General features: G+C 54.1%; 1 protein-coding gene across 1 annotated transcript in view; it reads right to left on the bottom strand.

The window, feature by feature from the left end:
* The window catches only part of LOC133362899 (intraflagellar transport protein 80 homolog), a 29355-nt gene extending 9531 nt beyond the window's left edge, over positions 1-19824 (bottom strand). Inside the window, exons 1-6 of the mRNA XM_061581857.1 lie at positions 19759-19824; positions 16193-16364; positions 14369-14516; positions 12015-12186; positions 2655-2744; positions 549-721 (exon numbers count right to left, since the gene is read on the bottom strand). Of these exons, the coding sequence (XP_061437841.1) occupies positions 549-721; positions 2655-2744; positions 12015-12186; positions 14369-14516; positions 16193-16364; positions 19759-19824 (821 nt within the window). The remainder of the gene's footprint in view (positions 1-548; positions 722-2654; positions 2745-12014; positions 12187-14368; positions 14517-16192; positions 16365-19758) is intronic.
* Positions 19825-20000: the final 176 nt, after the last annotated feature.

Raw genomic sequence — 20000 nt, 5'->3', positions numbered from 1 at the left:
ATGTGTCTGTGTGTGTGTGTCTGTGTGTGTGTGTGAGTGACTGACCTGTCCCAGCTGTGGAGGTCAATGTGTGTGCGTATCGCCCGGTACGTGAGGCCTGCCTGCAGCAGGAAGCCCTCGGCCTGGTGAACGTCTGTGTGTGTGTGTGTCTGTGTGTGTGTGTCTGTGTGTGTGTGTCTGTGTGTGTGAGTGTGTCACTGTGTGTGTGTGTGTCTGTGTGTGTGAGTGTCTGTGTGTGTCACTGTGTGTGTCACTGTGTGTGTGTGTGTTTGTGTGTGTGTGTCTGTGTGTGTGTCACTGTGTGTGTGTGTGTCTGTGTGTGTGAGTGTCTGTGTGTGTCACTGTGTGTGTGTGTGTCTGTGTGTGTGAGTGTCTGTGTGTGTCACTGTGTGTGTGTGTGTGTTTGTGTCTGTGTGTGTGTGTGAGTGTCTCTGTGTGTGAGTGTGGATCTATGTGTGTGTGTCTGTGTGTGTGTGTGTGTCTGTGTGTGTGTCTGTGTCTGTGTGCGTGAGTGTCTGTGTGTGTTACTGTGTGTGTGTGTCACTGACCTGTCCCAGCTGTGGAGGTCAATGTGTGTGCGTATCGCCCGGTACGTGAGGCCTGCCTGCAGCAGTAAGCCCTCGGCCTGGTGGACGTCTCCGCTGAGCAGCGCCAGCGCCGCCCAGCGGCTCTCCGGCACCGGTAGCTCCCGGGTCGCCCTCACGTACGCCACGCGGTCCACCTGCCTCCACCACAACACCCACCAATCAGTGGCGGTGACGTCACCACCGCGCGTGTGCCAGGCCACGTGCACTCTGGCAGGAGGTCACGGGGCAGGCGCAGGTGCCGTGGGTCGACTGACTGAGATGACTTCTGGCCGATGCACCACCTGTGCCCCCTACTGTGAAAAATTCGCTGTGTTTACGCCACACACACACGTACACACAAAGACAAAGACCCCCCGTGTAGCCTTAACAGACTGTTGGGGCAAGTGCTGTTAGCGAGCGCCTATGAAGGCCGGCACGGCACACGAGGGGGTGGGTGGCCAGCACCACGCCCGGCCGCCTTTGTCTCCCCAGTGGTGATGTTTACACACCGCACCAGGTACTCATTTAAGGCCGAGTCGACCTAGCGGAGGCCCAGGACTCGTTCAGATAATCATCACCGGTGGTTGGCCGTGAGTGGGAATCAAACTGGAGCCGCCGGATTTACAGCGCAGCGCGCTAACCGCTGCACCACCGCTCCCCACTACACACACATGGTCACATGCACATACACACAAACACACACACTCACATCTACACACGGAACCATCTACACACACACACAGACGTACACACTCTCACACACACCCCTACGTACACACACGTGCACACACGTACACACCCCTACGTACACACCCCTACGTACACACCCCTACGTACACACACACGTACACACACACGTACACACACGTACACACACGCGTATACACACACACAGACGTACACACTCTCACACACACCCCTACATACACACACACGTACACACACGTACACACTCTCTCACACACGTACACACACACACGTACACACGTGTACACACTCTCACATGTACACACACACGTACACACACACACGTACACACCCCTACGTACACACACACGTACACACCCCTACGTACACACACACGTACACACCCCTACGTACACACACGTACACACACGTACACATACACGTACACACGTACACACACACTTACACACACACTTACACACACGTACACACACACGTACACACACGTACACACACACACACGTACACACACACGTACACACACACGTACACACACATGTACACACACTCTCACACACACACGTACACACACACACTCAAACACACACACACGTACACACACACGTACACATACACACGTACACACACACACACACGTACACACACACACGTACACACACACACACTTACACACACACATACACACACACGTACACACACACACTCTCACACACACGTACACACACACAGACAACACGTACACACACACACGTACACACACACACACGTACACACACACACGTACACACACATGTACACACACTCTCACACACACACGTACACACACACACTCAAACACACACACACGTACACACACACGTACACATACACACGTACACACACACACACACGTACACACACACACTTTCACACACACACACTCTCACACACACACGTACACACACACACTCTCACACACTCTCACACACGTACACACACACACACACGTACACACACACACTCTCACACACACACGTACACACACACACTCTCACACACACACACGTACACACACACGTACACACACACGTACACACACACACGTACACACACACGTACACACGTACACACACACACGTACACACACACGTACACACACGTACACACCCCTACGTACACACACGTACACACACACACGTACACAGACGTACGCACACACACGTACACAGACGTACACACACAGACGTACACACACACGTACACACACACACACACACAGACGTACACACTCTCACACACACCCCTACGTACACACACGTACACACACGTACACACTCTCACACATACACACGTACACACACAAACAGAGCTGCGTGTGTGCGGGCCGAGCGGTGTCCCCACCTCCCCAATGGCGGCGTACGCGGCTTCCGCCGTCTCGAGCTCCCGGCAGCGCACGGCCAGCGCGGCCAGGCAGGCCCACAGCGCCGGGTCCTGGCACAGGCGGCACCACGGCACACGTCACCATGGCACCGCATGAGAGAGGAGCGTCACCACATGTGAGTCTCTGTGTGAGTCTGTGGGTCTCTGTGTGAGTCTGTGGGTCTCTGTGTGAGTCTGTGGGTCTCTGTGTGAGTCTGAGGGTCTCTGTGTGAGTTTGTGGGTCTCTGTGTGAGTCTGTGGGTCTCTGTATGAGTCTGTGGGTCTCTGTGTGAGTCTGTGGGTCTCTGTGTGAGTCTGTGAGTCTCTGTGTGGGTCTCTGTGTGAGTCTGTGGGTCTCTGTGTGAGTCTGTGGGTCTCTGTATGAGTCTCTGTGTGAGTCTGTGGATCTCTGTGTGAGTCTGTGAGTCTCTGTGTAGGTCTCTGTGTGAGTCTGTGGGTCTCTGTGTGAGTCTGTGGGTCTCTGTATGAGTCTCTGTGTGAGTCTGTGGGTCTCTGTGTGAGTCTGTGAGTCTCTGTGTGGGTCTCTGTGTGAGTCTGTGGGTCTCTGTGTGAGTCTGTGGGTCTCTGTATGAGTCTCTGTGTGAGTCTGTGGGTCTCTGTGTGAGTCTGTGAGTCTCTGTGTGGGTCTCTGTGTGAGTCTGTGGGTCTCTGTGTGAGTCTGTGGGTCTCTGTGTGAGTCTGTGGGTCTCTGTATGAGTCTCTGTGTGAGTCTGTGGGTCTCTGTGTGAGTCTGTGGGTCTCTGTGTGGGTCTGTGGGTCTCTGTATGAGTCTCTGTGTGAGTCTGTGAGTCTCTGTGTGAGTCTCTGTGTGAGTCTGTGGATCTCTGTGTGAGTCTGTGGGTCTCTGTATGAGTCTCTGTGTGAGTCTGTGAGTCTCTGTGTGAGTCTCTGTGTGAGTCTGTGGGTCTCTGTGTGAGTCTGTGGGTCTCTGTGTGAGTCTGTGGGTCTCTGTATGAGTCTCTGTGTGAGTCTGTGAGTCTCTGTGTGAGTCTCTGTGTGAGTCTGTGGGTCTCTGTGTGAGTCTGTGGGTCTCTGTATGAGTCTCTGTGTGAGTCTGTGAGTCTCTGTGTGAGTATCTGTGTGAGTCTGTGGGTCTCTGTGTGAGTCTGTGAGTCTCTGTGTGGGTCTCTGTGTGAGTCTGTGGGTCTCTGTGTGAGTCTGTGGGTCTCTGTGTGAGTCTGTGGGTCTCTGTATGAGTCTCTGTGTGAGTCTGTGGATCTCTGTGTGAGTCTGTGAGTCTCTGTGTGGGTCTCTGTGTGAGTCTGTGGGTCTCTGTGTGAGTCTGTGGGTCTCTGTGTGAGTCTGTGGGTCTCTGTGTGAGTCTGTGGGTCTCTGTATGAGTCTCTGTGTGAGTCTGTGGGGTCTCTGTGTGAGTCTGTGAGTCTCTGTGTGGGTCTCTGTGTGAGTCTGTGGGTCTCTGTGTGAGTCTGTGGGTCTCTGTGTGAGTCTCTGTGTGAGTCTGTGGGTCTCTGTGTGAGTCTGTGAGTCTCTGTGTGGGTCTCTGTGTGAGTCTGTGGGTCTCTGTGTGAGTCTGTGGGTCTCTGTGTGAGTCTGTGGGTCTCTGTATGAGTCTCTGTGTGAGTCTGTGGGTCTCTGTGTGAGTCTGTGGGTCTCTGTGTGGGTCTGTGGGGTCTCTGTATGAGTCTCTGTGTGAGTCTGTGAGTCTCTGTGTGAGTCTCTGTGTGAGTCTGTGGATCTCTGTGTGAGTCTGTGGGTCTCTGTAGGAGTCTCTGTGTGAGTCTGTGAGTCTCTGTGTGAGTCTCTGTGTGAGTCTGTTGGGTCTCTGTGTGAGTCTGTGGGTCTCTGTGTGAGTCTGTGGGTCTCTGTATGAGTCTCTGTGTGAGTCTGTGAGTCTCTGTGTGAGTCTCTGTGTGAGTCTGTGGGTCTCTGTGTGAGTCTGTGGGTCTCTGTATGAGTCTCTGTGTGAGTCTGTGAGTCTCTGTGTGAGTCTCTGTGTGAGTCTGTGGATCTCTGTGTGAGTCTGTGGGTCTCTGTATGAGTCTCTGTGTGAGTCTGTGAGTCTCTGTGTGAGTCTCTGTGTGAGTCTGTGGGTCTCTGTGTGAGTCTGTGGGTCTCTGTGTGAGTCTGTGGGTCTCTGTGTGAGTCTGTGGGTCTCTGTGTGAGTCTGTGGGTCTCTGTATGAGTCTGTGGGTCTCTGTGTGAGTCTGTGGGTCTCTGTATGAGTCTCTGTGTGAGTATGTGAGTCTCTGTGTGAGTCTCTGTGTGAGTCTGTGGGTCTCTGTGTGAGTCTGTGGGTCTCTGTATGAGTCTCTGTGTGAGTCTGTGAGTCTCTGTGTGAGTCTCTGTGTGAGTCTGTGGGTCTCTGTGTGAGTCTGTGGGTCTCTGTGTGAGTCTGTGGGTCTCTGTATGAGTCTCTGTGTGAGTCTGTGAGTCTCTGTGTGAGTCTCTGTGTGAGTCTGTGGGTCTCTGTGTGAGTCTGTGGGTCTCTGTATGAGTCTCTGTGTGAGTCTGTGAGTCTCTGTGTGAGTCTCTGTGTGAGTCTGTGGATCTCTGTGTGAGTCTGTGGGTCTCTGTATGAGTCTCTGTGTGAGTCTGTGAGTCTCTGTGTGAGTCTCTGTGTGAGTCTGTGGGTCTCTGTGTGAGTCTGTGGGTCCTCTGTATGAGTCTCTGTGTGAGTCTGTGAGTCTCTGTGTGAGTCTCTGTGTGAGTCTGTGGGTCTCTGTGTGAGTCTGTGGGTCTCTGTATGAGTCTCTGTGTGAGTCTGTGAGTCTCTGTGTGAGTCTCTGTGTGAGTCTGTGGATCTCTGTGTGAGTCTGTGGGTCTCTGTGTGAGTCTGTGGGTCTCTGTATGAGTCTCTGTGTGAGTCTGTGAGTCTCTGTGTGAGTCTCTGTGTGAGTCTGTGGATCTCTGTGTGAGTCTGTGGGTCTCTGTATGAGTCTCTGTGTGAGTCTGTGAGTCTCTGTGTGAGTCTCTGTGTGAGTCTGTGGGTCTCTGTGTGAGTCTGTGGGTCTCTGTATGAGTCTCTGTGTGAGTCTGTGAGTCTCTGTGTGAGTCTCTGTGGTGAGTCTGTGGATCTCTGTGTGAGTCTGTGGGTCTCTGTATGAGTCTCTGTGTGAGTCTGTGAGTCTCTGTGTGAGTCTCTGTGTGAGTCTGTGGGTCTCTGTGTGAGTCTGTGGGTCTCTGTATGAGTCTCTGTGTGAGTCTGTGAGTCTCTGTGTGAGTCTCTGTGTGAGTCTGTGGGTCTCTGTGTGAGTCTGTGGGTCTCTGTATGAGTCTCTGTGTGAGTCTGTGAGTCTCTGTGTGAGTCTCTGTGTGAGTCTGTGGGTCTCTGTGTGAGTCTGTGGGTCTCTGTATGAGTCTCTGTGTGAGTCTGTGAGTCTCTGTGTGAGTCTCTGTGTGAGTCTGTGGGTCTCTGTGTGAGTCTGTGGGTCTCTGTATGAGTCTCTGTGTGAGTCTGTGAGTCTCTGTGTGAGTCTCTGTGTGAGTCTGTGGATCTCTGTGTGAGTCTGTGGGTCTCTGTGTGAGTCTGTGGGTCTCTGTATGAGTCTCTGTGTGAGTCTGTGAGTCTCTGTGTGAGTCTGTGGATCTCTGTGTGAGTCTGTGGGTCTCTGTATGAGTCTCTGTGTGAGTCTGTGAGTCTCTGTGTGAGTCTCTGTGTGAGTCTGTGGATCTCTGTGTGAGTCTGTGGGTCTCTGTATGAGTCTCTGTGTGAGTCTGTGAGTCTCTGTGTGAGGTCTCTGTGTGAGTCTGTGGGTCTCTGTGTGAGTCTGTGGGTCTCTGTATGAGTCTCTGTGTGAGTCTGTGAGTCTCTGTGTGAGTCTCTGTGTGAGTCTGTGGGTCTCTGTGTGAGTCTGTGGGTCTCTGTATGAGTCTCTGTGTGAGTCTGTGAGTCTATGTGTGAGTCTCTGTGTGAGTCTGTGGATCTCTGTGTGAGTCTGTGGGTCTCTGTGTGAGTCTGTGGGTCTCTGTATGAGTCTCTGTGTGAGTCTGTGAGTCTCTGTGTGAGTCTCTGTGTGAGTCTGTGGATCTCTGTGTGAGTCTGTGGGTCTCTGTATGAGTCTCTGTGTGAGTCTGTGAGTCTCTGTGTGAGTCTCTGTGTGAGTCCTGTGGGTCTCTGTGTGAGTCTGTGGGTCTCTGTATGAGTCTCTGTGTGAGTCTGTGAGTCTCTGTGTGAGTCTCTGTGTGAGTCTGTGGGTCTCTGTGTGAGTCTGTGGGTCTCTGTATGAGTCTCTGTGTGAGTCTGTGAGTCTCTGTGTGAGTCTCTGTGTGAGTCTGTGGATCTCTGTGTGAGTCTGTGGGTCTCTGTATGAGTCTCTGTGTGAGTCTGTGAGTCTCTGTGTGAGTCTCTGTGTGAGTCTGTGGATCTCTGTGTGAGTCTGTGGGTCTCTGTATGAGTCTCTGTGTGAGTCTGTGAGTCTCTGTGTGAGTCTCTGTGTGAGTCTGTGGGTCTCTGTGTGAGTCTGTGGGTCTCTGTATGAGTCTCTGTGTGAGTCTGTGAGTCTCTGTGTGAGTCTCTGTGTGAGTCTGTGGGTCTCTGTGTGAGTCTGTGGGTCTCTGTATGAGTCTCTGTGTGAGTCTGCGAGTCTCTGTGTGAGTCTCTGTGTGAGTCTGTGGATCTCTGTGTGAGTCTGTGGGTCTCTGTGTGAGTCTGTGGGTCTCTGTATGAGTCTCTGTGTGAGTATGTGAGTCTCTGTGTGAGTCTCTGTGTGAGTCTGTGGATCTCTGTGTGAGTCTGTGGGTCTCTGTATGAGTCTCTGTGTGAGTCTGTGAGTCTCTGTGTGAGTCTCTGTGTGAGTCTGTGGGTCTCTGTGTGAGTCTGTGGGTCTCTGTATGAGTCTCTGTGTGAGTCTGTGAGTCTCTGTGTGAGTCTCTGTGTGAGTCTGTGGGTCTCTGTGTGAGTCTGTGGTTCTCTGTATGAGTCTCTGTGTGAGTCTGTGAGTCTCTGTGTGAGTCTCTGTGTGAGTCTGTGGATCTCTGTGTGAGTCTGTGGGTCTCTGTATGAGTCTCTGTGTGAGTCTGTGAGTCTCTGTGTGAGTCTCTGTGTGAGTCTGTGGGTCTCTGTGTGAGTCTGTGGGTCTCTGTATGAGTCTCTGTGTGAGTCTGTGAGTCTCTGTGTGAGTCTCTGTGTGAGTCTGTGGATCTCTGTGTGAGTCTGTGGGTCTCTGTATGAGTCTCTATGTGAGTCTGTGAGTCTCTGTGTGAGTCTCTGTGTGAGTCTGTGGGTCTCTGTGTGAGTCTGTGGGTCTCTGTATGAGTCTCTGTGTGAGTCTGTGAGTCTCTGTGTGAGTCTCTGTGTGAGTCTGTGGATCTCTGTGTGAGTCTGTGGGTCTCTGTATGAGTCTCTGTGTGAGTCTGTGAGTCTCTGTGTGAGTCTCTGTGTGAGTCTGTGGGTCTCTGTGTGAGTCTGTGGGTCTCTGTGTGAGTCTGTGGGTCTCTGTGTGAGTCTGTGGGTCTCTGTGTGAGTCTGTGGGTCTCTGTATGAGTCTGTGGGTCTCTGTGTGAGTCTGTGGGTCTCTGTATGAGTCTCTGTGTGAGTATGTGAGTCTCTGTGTGAGTCTCTGTGTGAGTCTGTGGGTCTCTGTGTGAGTCTGTGGGTCTCTGTATGAGTCTCTGTGTGAGTCTGTGAGTCTCTGTGTGAGTCTCTGTGTGAGTCTGTGGGTCTCTGTGTGAGTCTGTGGGTCTCTGTGTGAGTCTGTGGGTCTCTGTATGAGTCTCTGTGTGAGTCTGTGAGTCTCTGTGTGAGTCTCTGTGTGAGTCTGTGGGTCTCTGTGTGAGTCTGTGGGTCTCTGTATGAGTCTCTGTGTGAGTCTGTGAGTCTCTGTGTTGAGTCTCTGTGTGAGTCTGTGGATCTCTGTGTGAGTCTGTGGGTCTCTGTATGAGTCTCTGTGTGAGTCTGTGAGTCTCTGTGTGAGTCTCTGTGTGAGTCTGTGGGTCTCTGTGTGAGTCTGTGGGTCTCTGTATGAGTCTCTGTGTGAGTCTGTGAGTCTCTGTGTGAGTCTCTGTGTGAGTCTGTGGGTCTCTGTGTGAGTCTGTGGGTCTCTGTATGAGTCTCTGTGTGAGTCTGTGAGTCTCTGTGTGAGTCTCTGTGTGAGTCTGTGGATCTCTGTGTGAGTCTGTGGGTCTCTGTGTGAGTCTGTGGGTCTCTGTATGAGTCTCTGTGTGAGTCTGTGAGTCTCTGTGTGAGTCTCTGTGTGAGTCTGTGGATCTCTGTGTGAGTCTGTGGGTCTCTGTATGAGTCTCTGTGTGAGTCTGTGAGTCTCTGTGTGAGTCTCTGTGTGAGTCTGTGGGTCTCTGTGTGAGTCTGTGGGTCTCTGTATGAGTCTCTGTGTGAGTCTGTGAGTCTCTGTGTGAGTCTGTGGGTCTCTGTATGAGTCTCTGTGTGAGTCTGTGAGTCTCTGTGTGAGTCTCTGTGTGAGTCTGTGGGTCTCTGTGTGAGTCTGTGGGTCTCTGTATGAGTCTCTGTGTGAGTCTGTGAGTCTCTGTGTGAGTCTCTGTGTGAGTCTGTGGATCTCTGTGTGAGTCTGTGGGTCTCTGTGTGAGTCTGTGGGTCTCTGTATGAGTCTCTGTGTGAGTCTGTGAGTCTCTGTGTGAGTCTGTGGATCTCTGTGTGAGTCTGTGGGTCTCTGTATGAGTCTCTGTGTGAGTCTGTGAGTCTCTGTGTGAGTCTCTGTGTGAGTCTGTGGATCTCTGTGTGAGTCTGTGGGTCTCTGTATGAGTCTCTGTGTGAGTCTGTGAGTCTCTGTGTGAGTCTCTGTGTGAGTCTGTGGGTCTCTGTGTGAGTCTGTGGGTCTCTGTATGAGTCTCTGTGTGAGTCTGTGAGTCTCTGTGTGAGTCTCTGTGTGAGTCTGTGGGTCTCTGTGTGAGTCTGTGGGTCTCTGTATGAGTCTCTGTGTGAGTCTGTGAGTCTATGTGTGAGTCTCTGTGTGAGTCTGTGGATCTCTGTGTGAGTCTGTGGGTCTCTGTGTGAGTCTGTGGGTCTCTGTATGAGGTCTCTGTGTGAGTCTGTGAGTCTCTGTGTGAGTCTCTGTGTGAGTCTGTGGATCTCTGTGTGAGTCTGTGGGTCTCTGTATGAGTCTCTGTGTGAGTCTGTGAGTCTCTGTGTGAGTCTCTGTGTGAGTCTGTGGGTCTCTGTGTGAGTCTGTGGGTCTCTGTATGAGTCTCTGTGTGAGTCTGTGAGTCTCTGTGTGAGTCTCTGTGTGAGTCTGTGGGTCTCTGTGTGAGTCTGTGGGTCTCTGTATGAGTCTCTGTGTGAGTCTGTGAGTCTCTGTGTGAGTCTCTGTGTGAGTCTGTGGATCTCTGTGTGAGTCTGTGGGTCTCTGTATGAGTCTCTGTGTGAGTCTGTGAGTCTCTGTGTGAGTCTCTGTGTGAGTCTGTGGATCTCTGTGTGAGTCTGTGGGTCTCTGTATGAGTCTCTGTGTGAGTCTGTGAGTCTCTGTGTGAGTCTCTGTGTGAGTCTGTGGGTCTCTGTGTGAGTCTGTGGGTCTCTGTATGAGTCTCTGTGTGAGTCTGTGAGTCTCTGTGTGAGTCTCTGTGTGAGTCTGTGGGTCTCTGTGTGAGTCTGTGGGTCTCTGTATGAGTCTCTGTGTGAGTCTGCGAGTCTCTGTGTGAGTCTCTGTGTGAGTCTGTGGATCTCTGTGTGAGTCTGTGGGTCTCTGTGTGAGTCTGTGGGTCTCTGTATGAGTCTCTGTGTGAGTATGTGAGTCTCTGTGTGAGTCTCTGTGTGAGTCTGTGGATCTCTGTGTGAGTCTGTGGGTCTCTGTATGAGTCTCTGTGTGAGTCTGTGAGTCTCTGTGTGAGTCTCTGTGTGAGTCTGTGGGTCTCTGTGTGAGTCTGTGGGTCTCTGTATGAGTCTCTGTGTGAGTCTGTGAGTCTCTGTGTGAGTCTCTGTGTGAGTCTGTGGGTCTCTGTGTGAGTCTGTGGTTCTCTGTATGAGTCTCTGTGTGAGTCTGTGAGTCTCTGTGTGAGTCTCTGTGTGAGTCTGTGGATCTCTGTGTGAGTCTGTGGGTCTCTGTATGAGTCTCTGTGTGAGTCTGTGAGTCTCTGTGTGAGTCTCTGTGTGAGTCTGTGGGTCTCTGTGTGAGTCTGTGGGTCTCTGTATGAGTCTCTGTGTGAGTCTGTGAGTCTCTGTGTGAGTCTCTGTGTGAGTCTGTGGATCTCTGTGTGAGTCTGTGGGTCTCTGTATGAGTCTCTATGTGAGTCTGTGAGTCTCTGTGTGAGTCTCTGTGTGAGTCTGTGGGTCTCTGTGTGAGTCTGTGGGTCTCTGTATGAGTCTCTGTGTGAGTCTGTGAGTCTCTGTGTGAGTCTCTGTGTGAGTCTGTGGGTCTCTGTGTGAGTCTGTGGGTCTCTGTATGAGTCTCTGTGTGAGTCTGTGAGTCTCTGTGTGAGTCTCTGTGTGAGTCTGTGGGTCTCTGTGTGAGTCTGTGAGTCTCTGTGTGAGTCTGTGGATCTCTGTGTGAGTCTGTGGGTCTCTGTATGAGTCTCTGTGTGAGTCTGTGAGTCTCTGTGTGAGTCTCTGTGTGAGTCTGTGGATCTCTGTGTGAGTCTGTGGGTCTCTGTATGAGTCTCTGTGTGAGTCTGTGAGTCTCTGTGTGAGTCTCTGTGTGAGTCTGTGGATCTCTGTGTGAGTCTGTGGGTCTCTGTATGAGTCTCTGTGTGAGTCTGTGAGTCTCTGTGTGAGTCTCTGTGTGAGTCTGTGGGTCTCTGTGTGAGTCTGTGGGTATCTGTATGAGTCTCTGTGTGAGTCTGTGAGTCTCTGTGTGAGTCTCTGTGTGAGTCTATGGGTCTCTGTGTGAGTCTGTGAGTCTCTGTGTGAGTCTGTGGATCTCTGTGTGAGTCTGTGGGTCTCTGTATGAGTCTCTGTGTGAGTCTGTGAGTCTCTGTGTGAGTCTCTGTGTGAGTCTGTGGATCTCTGTGTGAGTCTGTGGGTCTCTGTATGAATCTCTGTGTGAGTCTGTGAGTCTCTGTGTGAGTCTCTGTGTGAGTCTGTGGATCTCTGTGTGAGTCTGTGGGTCTCTGTATGAGTCTCTGTGTGAGTCTGTGAGTCTCTGTGTGAGTCTCTGTGTGAGTCTGTGGGTCTCTGTGTGAGTCTGTGGGTCTCTGTATGAGTCTCTGTGTGAGTCTGTGAGTCTCTGTGTGAGTCTCTGTGTGAGTCTGTGGGTCTCTGTGTGAGTCTGTGGGTCTCTGTGTGAGACTGTGGCTCTCTGTGTGAGCCTGTGAATTTATGTGTGAGTCTGGAGGAGGAGGTGGTGGAGGTGGTGGAGGAGGTGGAGGTAGAGGAGGTGGAGGAGGAGGTGGAGGAGGTAGAGGAGGAGGTGGAGCAGCAGCAGGAGCAGCAGCAGGATGAGGTGCGTCGCCCCTCACCTTGACAAAGCGGCACAGGCGCAGGGCGTGGTCCCAGCGCTGAGCGGCGACGAGGCCGTGCAGAGCGCCGGGGTACGGCGACACCGGCACGCACAGCAGCGCCCCGTCAGCTCGGCGCACGCTCACGCACGCACCCAGAAACGAGAGCACGCGCGGAGACTTGCCCAGCTCCCTACACACACACACGTACGCACACGCACACACACACACACACGTACACACACACACGCTCACGCACGCACCCAGGAACGAGAGCACACGCGGAGACTTGCCCAGCTCCCTACAACAACCAACAACAACAACAACCGCCATTCGCCACTAAGTGGCGGTGACGTCACCACGATGCTTGTGCCAGGCCAAGTGCACCTTGAGGCCACGTGAAGTGTCGAAAGCCCGCTGGCAGGAGGTCACGGGGCAGACCCAGGTGCCACTGGTCGACTGACCGAGATGACCGAGATGACTGGCTGATGCACCACCTGTGCCCCCTACTGTGCCAACTTGCTGTGCTTTAGCCACCCGGCGCTCCGCTCGTTGTTGTGAGCGTCGCTCCTCCGCCCTCCGTTGTTGTTGGAGGGCGACTGCCTCCAACTGCCCAGTAGCGTCCTTCACGAGCCTCCTCCACTGAGGCCGATCTTGACACCGCTGGTACCAGTCATCGGCAAGTCCACTCAGCTCCACGTCCTCCTGTACCACATCACTCCATCTCTTCTCCAGCCCGTGCCGCGCCCGTCTAGCCCCCTCGATCCGGCCGAACAAAAGCTGTTTAGGCATGCGGTGGCTGGGCATGCGGGCTACATGACCCAGCCAACGCAGCCTTGCCTGCCGGAGGAGCTCACTGATGGGACTTTGCCCAGATCTTTCAAGGATTTGTGAGCTCCTCACACAATCCAGCCTGGTTAAACCCAGGATGGATCGTAGGCAGGCCAGCCTAAATGTTTCCAACCGGCGAAGATGCTCCACCAGGGGGGTCCACGTCTCGCAAGCGTAGAGAAGGGAGGGAATGACCGTGGCCGAGAAGACCTGAAGCTTCGTGCGGAGCGACAGACCAGGTAGCTTCCACACAGCGTTACGCAACCGATGAAAAGATATTGCCGCTCGACTGATTCGGAGTGAGACCTCTGCTGATAGACTGGAGCCGGTCATAAGCACACTGCCCAGGTATGGGAAACTCTCCACTCTCTCCACAACTGCCCCATCACCAATTGGGAGTTGTGGGGGTGGAGTGTCCGATGGTACAAAATACCCAGGCAGGTCCGGCAAAACAACCTCCTACCTCCTCGCGGTGCCGGACGGGCAACACTGTCGTGGACATTGCTATGGGGGGAGGGCCAATGCCCATTGGCCTCTCCCCTCATGGCGTCTGTGACCACCACAGTGGCTAAACGGGGGCTCTGGACGGGTGTGAGGGGCTGGTAACCCCTCCACCTTCAATTCATTATCACTAAACCACGAATTAAACATAAACCAGCTCCCTACACACACACACGTACACACACACACGCACACACACACACGTACACACACGTACACACATGTACACACACAGACGCACACGCACCCAGGAACGAGAGCACGCGCGGAGACTTGCCCAGCTCCCTACACACACACACGTACACACACACACGCACACACACACACGTACACACACGTACACACACGTACACACACACGCACACACGCACAAACACACACACACGCATGCTCACACACACACATACACACACATACACACACACGCACACACGCACAAACACACACACACGCATGCTCACACACACACATACACACACATACACACACACGCACACACGCACAAACACACACACACGCATGCTCACACACACACACGCACCCAGGAACGAGAACACGCGCGGACACTTACCCACACACGTACACACACGTACACGCACAGACATGCACGTACACTCACGCACACGTACGCACGCACACACACGCACGTACACTCAAGTACACTCACGCACACACACACACACTCACGCACGCACACGTACAGATTCGCCACTACTCCCACTACTACTCCCACTCCCGCTACCACTACCACTGCCACTACTACCACTGCCTCTGGCACTGCGGGTGGTGGCGGTGTGGTGCGGTGTGGTGCGGTGTGGTGCGGTGTGGTGGCGGTGTGGTGCGGTGTGGTGCGGTGTGGTGCGGTGTGGTGCGGTGCCTCTACCACTGCCGCTACCACTGCCACTACAACTCCCACTACTACTCCCACTACCACTCCCACTAGCACTGCCTCTGGCACTGCAGGTGGTGGTGGCGGTGCGGTGCGGTGCAGTGCGGTGGTGGTGCGGTGTGGTGGCGGCGGTGCGGTGCGGTGCGGTGCTCACGGCGCGTCGCGGTGCCTCACGGTGGCGGGCGACAGGGCCGGGTCGGCGAAGGCGGCCGCCGGGCACAGCCACAGGGAGAGGCGGCCGTCACCGACGCCGCACAGCACCGGGGCGGTGCCGTGCCACGCCACGCACTGCACCGAGCCACCTGGCGGCGTGGCAAAGGTGGGCTGGGTTACCGCGGGGATTCGTGTTCTTGGCTCTTTCGGTAAAGTCGCGTGGAAGGGAAAACATAAAACAATAAAATAAAATATAATAAACTTATCTTCTTAGTTCTTTCGGTAAAGTCACGTGGAAGGGAAATAATAAAATAATAAAATAAAATAAACTTATCTTCTTAGTTCTTTCGGTAAAGTCGCGTAGAAGGAAAATAATAAAATAATAAAAACTTAAACATAATAAAATAATATCCTATGATAAAATTATTATTATTTTTATTTTATTATTTCCCTTCTACGTGACTTTACCGAAAGAACCAAGAAGACGAATCCCTGCAGTCACGAAAGCTTTACATCGAAATAATAAACTTAATATAATTCTCACGACGTTTCGGCCACAACGCAAGCAGCCGTCCTCAGGTGAAGAACAGGTCTGTCGGAAAGACAGCGTCCGACAGCCCTGTGGAGAGGGGGGGGGATAGGAGGGACCCCAGTAGATAAATTTACACGACCACAGGGACAGAAACACCCAAACTCCAAATATACAGCAGCAGCAGCAGGCGTCGTCAGGGTCGAGATTGAACCCACGACCTCCTGTACACCAGGCGAGGTAGTTAACATCTCCTAGCCACCGTGATGATGATGATGAGAGAGACGCAGACTCCAAATATACAGCAGCAGCAGCAGCAGGCATTGTCAGGGTCGGGATCGAACCCACAACCTCCTGTAGACCAGGTGAGGGAGTTAACATCTCCTAGCCACCGTGATGATGATGATGAGAGAGACGCAGACTCCACATATACAGCAGCAGCAGGCATCGTCAGGGTCGAGATTGAACCCATGACCTCCTGTAGACCAGGCGAGGTAGTTAACATCTCATAGCCACCGTGATGATGATGATGAGAGAGACGCAGACTCCACATATACAGCAGCAGCAGCAGGCATCGTCAGGGTCGAGATTGAACCCATGACCTCCTGTAGACCAGGCGAGGTAGTTAACATCTCATAGCCACCATGATGATGATGATGAGAGAGAGAGACGCAAACTCCAAATATACAGCAGCAGCAGGCATCGTCAGGGTCGGGATTGAACCCACGACCTCCTGTAGACCAGGCGAGGTAGTCAACATTTCAGAGGGCACCACGGTGGCACCCTCTGAGATCCCTTCTGTGTAAAGTGACACTCTGGCCCACACACACCGACCTGCCTGCCCACTCACCTACCTACCCATCTACCCACTCAACTACACACCCACCCACTCACTGACCTACCCCACCACTCATCCACCCACCAACTCTCTCACCAACCCACCTACCCATTCACCTACCCACTCACCTACCGACCCATCTACCCACTCACCTACACCTCCACCCACTGACCTACCCATCCACTCACCCACCCACCCACTGTCTTACCAACCCACCTACCCACTCACCTACCCACTCACCTACCCGCCCATCCACCCACTCACCTACGCACCCATCCTCTCACCCGCCCACCCACCCACTCACCTACCCACTCACCTACCTGCCCACCCACTCACACTCTCACCCACCCACTCACCTATCACCTATCCACCCACTTACCCACCCACTCACCTACCCACCTATCCACCCACCCAGCACCCCCCTCTCTCTTCCCCCCACCGCCTCCGGCCCTCCGCACCGATCTTGACGGGCGGCCTCCCCTCCCTGGCGCCGCGCGTGTGCACCACAAACACGTCCTGCGCCCCGTCCAGCAGCGCCAGCAGCCGCTCAGCGCCACCACCACCGCCACCACCGCCACCACCACCGCCACCACCGCCACTGGCATCCAGCGCCACCTGCACCACCTCCAGCTGGAGGGGGGTGGGGGGGGTACAGTCTCATCAGAGAGGCACCGTCTAGACAGAGAGTCTAGACAGAGAGGCAGCGTCTAGACAGAGAATCTAGACAGAGAGTCTAGACAGAGAGGCAGCGTCTAGACAGAGAGGCAGCGTCTAGACAAAGAATTTAGACAGAGAGGCAGCGTCTAGACAGAGAGGCAGCGTCTAGACAGAGAGGCAGCGTCTAGACAGAGAGGCAGCGTCTAGACAGAGAGGCAGCGTCTAGACAGAGAGGCACCGTCTAGACAGAGAGTCTAGACAGAGAGGCAGCGTCTAGACAGAGAGGGCAGCGTCTAGACAGAGAGGCAGCGTCTAGACAGAGAGGCAGCGTCTAGACAGAGAGTCTAGACAGAGAGGCAGCGTCTAGACAGAGACGGCAGCGTCTAGCAGAGAGGCAGCGTCTAGACAGGAGGGCAGCGTCTAGACAGAGAGGCAGCGTCTAGACAGAGAGGCAGCGTCTAGACAGAGAGGCAGCGTCTAGACAGAGAGCAGCGTCTAGACAGAGAGGCAGCGTCTAGACAGAGAGGCAGCGTCTAGACAGAGAGGCAGGCGTCTAGACAGAGACGGCCTGTTCTAGACAGAGACGCAGCGTCTAGACAGAGAGGCAGCGTCTAGACAGAGAGGCAGCGTCTAGACAGAGAGCAGCGTCTAGACAGAGAGGCAGCGTCTAGACAGAGAGGCAGCGTCTAGACAGCAGAGAGGCAGCGTCTAGACAGAGAGGCAGCGTCTAGACCGAGAGGCAGCGTCTAGACAGAGAGGCAGCGTCTAGACAGAGAGGCAGCGTCTAGACAGAGAGGCAGCGTCTGACAGAGAGGGCAGGAGCGGTCTAGACAGAGAGGCAGCGTCTAGACAGAGAGGCAGCTCTAGACAAGAGAGGCAGCGTCTAGACAGAGAGGCAGCGTCTAGACAGAGAGGCAGCAGCGTCTAGACAGAGAGGCAGCGTCTGACAGAGAGGCAGCGTCTAGACAGAGGCATCGTTCCTAGGCAGAGAGGCACGTCTAGACAGAGAGGCACTGTCTAGACAGAGAGGCAGCGTCTAGACAGAGCGCAGCGTCTAGACAGAGAGGCAGCGTCTAGACAGAGAGGCACCGTCTAGACAGAGAGGCAGCGTCTAGACAGAGAGGCAGCGCTAGACAGAGAGGCAGCGTCTCGACAGAGAGGCAGCGTCTAGACAGAGAGGCACTGTCTAGACAGAGAGGCAGCCGTCTAGACAGAGAAGGCAGCGTCTAGACAGAGAGGCAGCGTCCTAGACCAGAGAGGCAGCGTCTAGACAGAGAGGCACCGTCTAGACGGAGTGGCAGCGTCTAGACGGAGGTGCCATCCTGTGCGTGAACCCTGCTCACCTTGTGTGTGAGCGTGAACCCTCCTCACCTTGTGTGTGAACGTGAACCCTCCTCACCTTGTGTGCGAGTGTGAACCCTGCTCACCTTGTGTGTGAGCGTGAACCCTGCTCACCTTGTGTGTGAGTGTGAACCCTGCTCACCTTGTGTGTGAGTGTGAACCCTGCTCACCTTGTGTGTGAGCGTGAACCCTGCTCACCTTGTGTGCGAGCGTGAACCCTGCTCACCTTGTGTGTGAGTGTGAACCCTGCTCACCTTGTGTGTGAGTGTGAACCCTGCTCACCTTGTGTGTGAGCGTGAACCCTGCTCACCTTGTGTGTGAGCGTGAACCCTGCTTACCTTGTGTGCGAGCGTGAACCCTGCTCACCTTGTGTGTGAGTGTGAACCCTGCTCACCTTGTGTGTGAACGTGAACCCTCCTCACCTTGTGTGTGAGCGTGAACCCTGCTCACCTTGTGTGTGAGTGTGAACCCTGCTCACCTTGTGTGTGAGCGTGAACCCTGCTCACCTTGTGCGTGAGCGTGAACCCTGCTCACCTTGTGTGTGAACGTGAACCCTGCTCACCTTGTGTGTGAGTGTGAACCCTGCTCACCTTGCGTGCGAGTGTGAACCCTGCTCACCTTGTGTGTGAGCGTGAACCCTGCTCACCTTGTGTGTGAGTGTGAACCCTGCTCACCTTGTGTGCGAGCGTGAACCCTGCTCACCTTGTGTGTGAGTGTGAACCCTGCTCACCTTGTGTGTGAACGTGAACCCTGCTCACCTTGTGTGTGAGCGTGAACCCTGCTCACCTTGTGTGTGAGCGTGAACCCTGCTCACCTTGTGTGTGAGCGTGAACCCTGCTCACCTTGTGTGCGAGCGTGAACCCTGCTCACCTTGTGTGTGAGCGTGAACCCTGCTCACCTTGTGTGTGAGCGTGAACCCTGCTCACCTTGTGTGTGAGCGTGAACCCTGCTCACCTTGTGTGTGAGCGTGAACCCTGCTCACCTTGTGTGTGAGCGTGAACCCTGCTCACCTTGTGTGTGAGCGTGAACCCTGCTTCACCTTGTGTGTGAACGTGAACCCTGCTCACCTTGTGTGTGAGTGTGAACCCTGCTCACCTTGTGTGTGAGTGTGAACCCTGCTCACCTTGTGTGTGAGCGTGAACCCTGCTCACCTTGTGCGTGAGCGTGAACCCTGCTCACCTTGTGTGTGAGCGTGAACCCTGCTCACCTTGTGCGTGAGTGTGAACCCTGCTCACCTTGTGTGTGAGCGTGAACCCTGCTCACCTTGTGTGTGAGCGTGAACCCTGCTCACCTTGTGTGTGAGCGTGAACCCTGCTCACCTTGTGTGTGAACGTGACCCTGCTCACCTTGTGTGTGAGTGGAACCCTGCTCACCTTGTGTGTGAGTGTGAACCCTGCTCACCTTGTGTGTGAGCGTGAACCCTGCTCACCTTGTGTGTGAGCGTGAACCCTGCTCACCTTGTGTGTGAGCGTGAACCCTGCTCACCTTGTGTGTGAGCGTGAACCCTGCTCACCTTGTGCGTGAGCGTGAACCCTGCTCACCTTGTGTGTGAGCGTGAACCCTGCTCACCTTGTGTGTGAACGTGAACCCTGCTCACCTTGTGTGTGAGCGTGAACCCTGCTCACCTTGTGTGTGAACGTGAACCCTGCTCACCTTGTGTGTGAACGTGAACCCTGCTCACCTTGTGTGTGAGCGTGAACCCTGCTCACCTTGTGTGTGAACGTGAACCCTGCTCACCTTGTGCGTGAACGTGAACCCTGCTCACCTTGTGCGTGAGCGTGAACCCTGCTCACCTTGTGTGTGAACGTGAACCCTGCTCACCTTGTGTGTGAACGTGAACCCTGCTCACCTTGTGTGTGAACGTGAACCCTGCTCACCCTTGTGTGTGAGCGTGAACCCTGCTCACCTTGTGTGTGAGCGTGAAACCCTGCTCACCTTGTGTGTGAGCGTGAACCCTTGTGAGCTACCACCTTGTGTGTGAGCGTGAACCCTGCTCACCTTGTGTGTGAACGTGAACCCTGCTCACCTTGTGCGTGAGCGGCTTCCCGTCTCCCACCGGCTTCCCGCTCAGAGCCTCAAAGAGCAGCACCATGCTCAAGACAAAAGACAAAGCAGCCCCGTGTAGCCTTTACCAGACTGTAGGGGCAAGTGCTGTTAGCGAGCGCCTGTGAAGGCGGCCGGCACTGTGCACCAGAGGGGTCACTGGAGTTGGTCGTGAGCGGGAATCGAACATCGGCGAATGGCGGTTGTTGTTGTTGTTGTGTGTGT

Source organism: Lethenteron reissneri, unplaced genomic scaffold, assembly GCF_015708825.2.
Source record: "Lethenteron reissneri isolate LAM-NWPU_2019-01 unplaced genomic scaffold, ASM1570882v1 scaffold_1638, whole genome shotgun sequence".
Classification (NCBI taxonomy): domain Eukaryota; kingdom Metazoa; phylum Chordata; class Hyperoartia; order Petromyzontiformes; family Petromyzontidae; genus Lethenteron; species Lethenteron reissneri.
The sequence above is the reverse complement of the archived record's forward strand: the minus strand, read 5'-3'. Positions and strand labels throughout refer to the sequence as shown.